Genomic DNA, 8,233 nt, shown 5'->3' with positions numbered 1-8,233 from the left:
GAAAAAAAGAGAGGCTGGTGAGAAAACAATGCAGCTGCTTCAACATAAAATATAACTGTAAATGGTTAAAAGGTATGAAGAGGCATTCATTAATAAATCACGAATTGTAATGTGGTATACAAGGAATTGTGGGAGTTTTTTTTTAGGGAGTGAGCGTTCCAGTGCACTGGAAGGATTTTGTGCTTGAGACAGCCCTTAAAATGGAATGGCCGACTCCCAGATCAGTGCCCTGACTACTAGTGTTAACTAGGGAGCTGGCGGAGACATGATCACATGACACATATGACACGTGACACATATGGGCAGTGGTGGATTAGCGGTTAAGGCTTTGGGTAACTGATCGGAAGGTCGGGGGTTCAAGCCGCAGCACTGCCAAGCTGCCACTGTTGGGCCCTTGAGCAAGGCCCTTAACCCTCTCTGCTCCAGGGGGCGCTGTATCATGGCTGACCCTGCGCACTTACCCCAACTTCCTAACATGCTGGAAGAAATGCGAAGAAAACAATTTCACTGTGCGATAAAGACTAAAGATAAAGACTTATCATTATATGTGTGGTGTGATACGAGTCAGGTTTTATTCCTTACATGAGATATTTGACTGAAAATTTGGAAAGGATATACCTAATACCTCACCGTTATACTTGAAAGCTCAATAGTCATAAGATTTTCTAATTTAGATATGAAAGAATCAGGAGAAGATAAACGCTATGTTGTATTGATGAAAAAGGAAATGGTACGAGAAGTTTGCATTTATATACGTTTTTCCCCTGTGATTGTTCTTTAGCTCAGCTGCAATACCAAATCATGATCAAGACATATTAGTATGTGAGTGAGTGAATGTATGATTCTTGCTGTCTTTCACACGTTTGATTTTCATGTTTCCCGATGAGCTGGGAGCGCATGACGCACCGTTTCTTTCAGTTCCATTTTGCTTGGGTTTTGTGGATGGGTGGCATATGGGACATTTGTTCTGTCTGGTTGGCGAGCTTTTCTTTCGAAAGGTCATTTCGCAGAGTGTGAAGCTATGTTGTGATAGCTCCACGCTGCGCCTGAGACAGCGAGGACTGAGCTGCAAGGGACTAAGCAGAAACCCAGAGGAAAGAGAAGTCCATGCGTTCAGAATAAAGAAATCGCAGACGAGACGCTTTGCTTTGTCATAGACATGTCGTTTCAGCCTGGTTGCCATTCAGACTGCATTGAATTATTTTGCATAATCCTGTATTGACCGGTGCACAGGCTGTGCACTTGTATTAATCATCAACAAAAATCAGCACTCCAATTCCATCTGTATTCGGGAGGCATGGACGGCAAAGCGTGATCTTTCGAATGTGAAAAACAGCGCAGTTGTATGTAACGGCACCTACATAGATAAATCCCAAGGAAGATTTCAGACCTGACATTTTGCTCTTGGACTCTATAAGTGCCCTCTTTCACTTTGCGTATAATCACTGCTTTTGTATGGCCTCTGGATGGCTCGTAGAGCAAAGAGCTGTACCTAAACCCCTGCAATTTTGTTTTTGCCTTCATCTGCATCCTCATCCATTTATCCTCCAATTATCTCAGACTTACCCTGGGAAAAATAATCCAATTAAATTAATAAATCCACATTGACAAGTAGCTGTTAACAGTGGGCTGTTTAACAATACCCCCTTTGTCATACTGCATAATGTAACCAATAGAGACCTTTATGCGATGTCTGAAGTATTGTAGTTAAAGTTATAGTTGTAGCTAGATTGTTTCACTGATTATAGGTTATAGGATCTAACACAGCAACCTGGGCAGTGTCATTTTGATCATTTTATTCAGCCTCTAACTGAGATGTGAAAGCCTGATGTTGTAGTATTTTCCTGCGCGTTGGGAAATAAGAAGCAACACAGGACACATTTGCTATAATAATATAATATACCTCAGTGATAGGCTCAATGAATAGCCAAATAGGCTATGTCTCATATTACTGGATTTCAGCCTAATATATAGACATAAAAGGTCTTTGCGATGTTTGTGTGAATTGATGCTAAAATGAAGGTGATACAGTTTGCATGAACATGAACAGAACGATATGCCTTGAAATACGTCATAATTTCTCCCACTCTTTCAGAGCACTGCTTTTACTTGTTTAGTTCCCCGTGTGCTTTTTTGTTTTGGTCCCGTCTCGCTCCGCCCCTGCTGCCATTCGTCCATCCATCCATCCATCCATCCATCTTCTATACCGCTTATCCTTTTCAGGGTCACGGGGAAACCTGGAGCCTATCCCAGGGAGCATCGGGCACAAGACGGGGTACACCCTGGACAGGGTGCCAATCCATCGCAGGGCACACCATTCGTCCTTTTTTTACCGATTGTATACACCTGTTCTTTTTTGCGATGAGTCTGCCTTCATTCCTATATCCTCTGTGTGTCTTTGATCTTTGCGAAGTCTTGTCAGTTGTACCATGCACTTCTGAGACTTGTTTACGATGTTCAAGTTTCCTAGTTGATATTTCCGTCTTCCGTGTTTCGACCCTCGCCTATATTACTCTTTATGATTATGGATAATCTTATAATGACCCCGACTGCCTGTGATTTGACTCACGCTATGGGCTATGACTGTGATTGTTGGATTACCTTTCATAAAGATAAAAAAAAAATTAAAAATGCTGAGTTTTTGCATTTACGTCCTGCCTTCACTAACTATATCTTACATAATACCTAATCTAGTATGACAGAATTGTACTGGGGGGAAAAACACTCACTGTACTGCTGGGGAAAAGCCAAACTCATGATTTATGAGGTGTGGGTTGAGGGTGATTTTTTATTTATTTATTTTTTTCTTGAGCTCCTGCCCCTTAAAATTTCTGTATATGGGAGCATTATATGTTAATGCAAAACAAGCTCGTAGCAATTATACTGTCCATTGCTTTAAGAAAAATCCTGTCTGTGGTTGTTTTGCATTACTGCCCCTCGCACTGATTCTTCCTGTCTTTCTTCCTGCACGTTGGAAAAGAGTCAATTCTTTACATGTAGCTGACATCAAACTAGGCTATTTATTCATGCCAATTTATCACCCCACTATTCACTGTAGAGTAAATCAGTTGAAAGAATGTCATTTAGGTACCCCGGAGCAGGTATCTCAGTTAAACCAATACCTTTATCATCTGAATTATGTATGAAAATGTTCTCAATATTCCTATAATGTATTTTTTTTTTCTTCCTGACATGAAAGGATGATTTTGTCTTTGCCCATCTTTGAGCTGACCCTATGTCCCAAGGACAGGAGATGCCAGCGGAATGAAAATGAATTTGATGTAAAAGTCTTTGTGCTCTAAACCGAAGCTCTATAATATAGACGTTCTCATTTAGCTCCAGTACATGTCGCAACCTTTCCGATATCTACATTCGGCATTGTTTTTGATATGTACTTTATGTCAAAGGGCAACCTGGAAGGTTGCACTTTGTTTTTAATGTATTTCATATCCAGGCATACTGTTTTTAATAAACAAAATGTCAGTGTTGCGTTTTACATGGTTCCACGGTTACACTGTAAAGGGCACAGGGTCTAACGCAATACTGCTTTCGTTTCAAGGATTCTCCATACTCCAAGCCATAATGGAGGCAGCGGTGGCAAACAACTGGCAGGTGACAGCTCGATCAGTGGGGAGCGTGACAGACCCACAGGAGTACAGGCGGATCCTCGAGGAAATGGACCGAAGGCAGGAGAAGCGGTATCTCATTGACTGTGAAGTGGACAGGATCAACATCATCTTAGAGCAGGTAAAATATCTTTCATTCACCTTCAATAATCTGAATGAATTGGCAGGTTAATAGCACCAAGCCTGCATTCTTTAACACTGAAGGTGGCTGCAAAACCCATTCCCATCCCAGCATGTTAATCTCCAGCTAATCTCCAAGTCCATCCTGCCACCGCTTCAACCACGTCAATTTCACAGTAAAAAAAAAGTGAAGAGGTTTTCAAAAGCGGCTCCTTTTATTTTTACGAGAAAGAAGGATTTCATAAGCTTAAAGAGAGGAAAACATGCATTACAAATCGTCTGTTTGAAATGCTTCATTTGGGACAGTAGCTGGGATCTTCTTCTTCTCTTTTTTTTTTTCTTTTTTTTTTTTTTAAATTGCGTTTAACTTTAAATGTGATATCATTCAGCATTAATATATTCAAGTCCCGTGCTTTAAAATTCCAATCAAAGACTTTCCATGCTTATAATGAAAGTCAGTTTTACACCCAACCCCTTCCTAAGACTGCATTTCTGCTAAATATTTCAGCAGAGTAAGTCAAGAGATAGACTGGAGGAAGGAGAGAAGAATTAGGGGAAATTAGAGCAGGAAGTCCCAGTTATTGGCCTCCAGGGCAGACAGAACTCTTTTTTTCCTCCCACTTCAGCATACTTTGACTAAATTGAATGTAAAAGGGCTAATCTCCTCACACTGCAGAGGCTCAGAGAAGCTTCCGGACTTTGGTTCAATGAATGACAGTAGGATGGAACTGCAGAGTCAGGATCAGAAATGGGCAACCACAGACTCCATCAGTGTATGACGCCCTGCTGCTGTGAGTGAGAGTAGAGATAAGCCACACTGAAAGGAGGAGAGTCACTTTTTATTGCCAGCCAGTGAAGTATGCCTGCTCTCCTTTAAGGTTTTTTTTTTTTTAAGCAAAGCTACTGAGGTGGAGGTGCCTGGGGTCTCCAGAGGCTCATGTTTGCTCAAGAGGACAGCTAGGCCCAGGGCCTATCTGTCTCAATCAGGCTGTGTGGGAAAGCATAGCCAATGTGAGGATGATATGCCGGCTTGTAGGGTGTTCTATTTAGATGGTGTGATATGTTGTGATATGGAGCAGGCTATATTATGTTGTCTGTGGACACAACAATCGCCTTTTGATATTGCCCGAGCATGTAAAATTGAAAGATCCCTAAGAACTCAATCTGGAAAAATGCCATCTCGACAACGTACACTATTCCCTATTCCCTATAAAAGGTGACACATATTACAGATATTCTGTACACTCGAGGGCAAGGGTTCTCAATATTGTTACAGTCAGGGGACCCCCCCCCCCCCCCATTTTCCCCCAGTTTTCTCACCTGCCAATTCACACCCACCAGCCAGCTCTCACTTATCATACAACAGCTACCAAACTGCGGAAGGTGAGGGCTAACACATTCTTCTTCCAAGACATGTGAAGCCGGCATCTTTTTCAACTGTTCCTAATGCTGCGTCGCAGAGCGGTGTTACAAACACAGAAGAAAGTGCTATCCACCCCCTTCCACATACATGACCTCACAGACACCAACCATTTTATTTATTTATTTTTTTGGGGGATTACTGTGAAGAGAAAGTATGCCAGTCCTCCCATTTGCACCCTTGGCCCGTATTCACAGACAAGGAACCCCTTTAACTGTTTAAATGAAAATCACAGAACTCCTTAATTTACAAGCAAACTATTCAAAAGGCACATTATTTAAATGCGTACACGCATACTTTTCCTGTTCGTTGCTATATTCCACCCATAAAACCCATTTTTATTAAGCGTGTCATTAAATTCTAGTTGACATTATAGCATAATACCTTTGATAGTGGTGGGATTTCCACCACTGTAAAAATAATAATAATAATAAATGAAAAACTAAATAGTAACTATGTTCTACAGACCCACAGGGGTCACCAGACACTACTTTAAGAGCCATGGCTCTAGTGTACATCATTTGGACACTAACCCATGCTTAGCCATTGCACTGTGGAGTCCACAGGCTATTCTACTTTATGCTCTCAGGCAGGTAGGGAATAGAATCCCAGTTCTGATATACAGATGGTCTCCCATTTGCAAATCTATAAATATTCACATTCATATAGGATCACATTCATATTTGTATGAACTGTTAATGAAATGACTCTTATTTGTTCCACACATTTTGAGTGATCACACTGGCATGACTATGCGTCACATGCAGTATCCTGAGGGCGCATGTGTCTTGAATCTATCACTTGCCTGGGCTGGGATGGTGGGCCCTCACTGGTTTTTGATGCAGAAGGCTGGTTACAGGCAACAGCCTGCTCAGCTCCTCTCTGAAAAATGAATCCCTGTGAATGAATGGCATCTGGGTCAGGCCCAAGGCTTGCAAGCTGTTCAAAGTCTGCAATAGAGTTTGTAGTGCCAGACAGATAGATGGAGTACACCAGACAATAGACCAAAGCAAGACAACAACAGTGAAACCTGCTCCAGGAAATCCTCCCAACATTTCCCACACGCAGTGAAGTACAGGGGGGTCATTTTGGGGTTGTTTCTCTGAGAAGAAGGGGCTCTAAATGGGTGAGACGGATGCTCTTGATTTTCTTCTACACAATACACATCCTCAGCTGTGGATTAGAGGGCCTTCATTTACACACTGCTCACCATTTGAGACGAAGAGCAGATAAGAGACTCTCAAACAGATCCTGCCCGGAGACTCGACTTTGAGAGTTCTCCCTCTGGGATTTCTTTTGACAGTAGCGATTTAGGGTCAGGCGTTGTGAGGTTGACTTAGTAGTATTTTTGTCGATAGTATCTCAAAGATTTTCAAATAAAACACCTTATATCATACTGTCTCTTGAGTACCATCCAATAAACATTGAGAAAAGACCAACTGGTGCTCTACGGTCTAAAAATGCCACGTCCAGGAATATCTTCTCTCTTTTATACATGAATCTGTCATACCATATACCGCATATGTTCCGTTTGTGTCTAGTGATTTCTGTTAGTGCTGTGGTTTCTTGCAGTAATAGGTAAAATGGCTGCATTGAGCCATTTTCTTTCCTTCTGTGTAGCTGGCGCAGCAGCAGAACAAGATTAAAAACATGAAACAGACTTTATCATATAAGAAGTGACTGAAGCAGTTAGTACACTGAAAGACTGGTTTTTAAAATTATAATTGGGAAACAAGAAAAATGACAAAATGTATTCAATCCACAATGTCCAGAAGGTCTCATGAATTATTCGCTGCAAGTTATCCAGTGGCTTCTTTTTTTCTCTTATTTTTTTTTTTTCATTTAAATGTCACCTGAAAATGAATATCATTACAAATTCATTTTAATTAAGTCAATAATCTTGCTGCTGTGGATTGTGGATTTTCAGTCCTTCCGATGATTTTTTTGTTTTTTGTTTTTTCCGTAAATGATTTTGTATTTATTTAGTCTTATGTCGGTTGCAGGATTATTGTACAGCTTCATAATGAATTAGCGAATGAAGCGGAAACACTGATTAGATTTGAGGAAAGGTTTTCTGAACTCATACCTTCTGGTATTTGATTGCAGGCGGGGGGGGAGAAAAAAAAAAAAAAGCTCCACCAGACCCTGCTTCAGAAACCTCTTTGAATTATCATAAAATCTAAGCTCTTACGTTTTCCATTGTGTTTAAAGTTGTCAGTCAAGATTAATTTCAGCCAGAGCTCAATGAATGAAACCCCTTGAAAAAAAAAAAAAAAGGCGCTTAATAAAAGAGTCCCGGTCGTGCGCAAAGGAATGTGTTGAACATTCAAAGCTCCAGATTACTTTGATTTGACTTCTAACATCCGCATGAATTGATTGCTGTCTTCTCCTGCTACTTTTTGTGTCTGCGTAGACAGCAAAGACTTTCTTGCCAGTGAAATCAAAGGAGAACGTGATCCCACCTCTGCACATTGACACTAGCATGCAAAACTGGGCCAGCCCAGAGAGGCCAGGAATAGCAGTGAGCTGGTTCCCTTTGATTTGAAGCAAGACCAAGAAGGCTGAGGCCTTAAAAGCTTTGCTACAGTCTGTAGCTCAAGGGACCATTTAAGGTTTCAGCTTAAAGAACTCAGTAGTATGAAAGGGTTAAGCTACGGACATCCAAAACACTCCCCCTGCTTCCATTCTGTGTCAAAGAGGATGTTTTCTATCTAGTCTGCTTAGCATTTTAGCACTGGGTCTTGAGTAGAATAGCAAAATGAATGTAGGACCAAAATGGTCTAATATAAACATCACAATTGGGAATGAATCAAATGCCACAACGCTTTAATGTCTCAGAGAGGTGATGCTTAGAACCTAATGCCCTTTCTTGCAGATCCATAGTTGGGGGATTGTGCATGAACATACAGGATTATTATATCCCTTAGTTTTTTAAATGATATTTTTACAATCCGATTACACTCTGAGCATAGGAATACTGAGGGACAGTACTGGAGATTTTACTACAGGAGAAAAACAAGGGTATCTTAGGTGTTTTTAAAGATTTTTCAGTGGAACTTTCCGGGTA

At 41.0% G+C, this 8,233-nt stretch overlaps 1 protein-coding gene across 1 annotated transcript in view; it reads left to right on the top strand.

Annotated features, from left to right (window-relative positions):
- Positions 1 to 3,643: 3,643 nt before the first annotated feature.
- Positions 3,644 to 8,233, top strand: part of LOC128611084 (glutamate receptor 3) — a 51,194-nt gene continuing 46,604 nt past the window's right edge. Inside the window, exon 1 of the mRNA XM_053630338.1 lies at positions 3,644 to 3,747. Coding sequence (XP_053486313.1) covers positions 3,676 to 3,747 — 72 coding nt within the window. The 5' untranslated portion in view covers positions 3,644 to 3,675. The remainder of the gene's footprint in view (positions 3,748 to 8,233) is intronic.

This window comes from Ictalurus furcatus, chromosome 8, assembly GCF_023375685.1.
Source record: "Ictalurus furcatus strain D&B chromosome 8, Billie_1.0, whole genome shotgun sequence".
NCBI lineage: Eukaryota > Metazoa > Chordata > Actinopteri > Siluriformes > Ictaluridae > Ictalurus > Ictalurus furcatus.
This window is presented reverse-complemented; position numbering and strand designations above follow the sequence as displayed.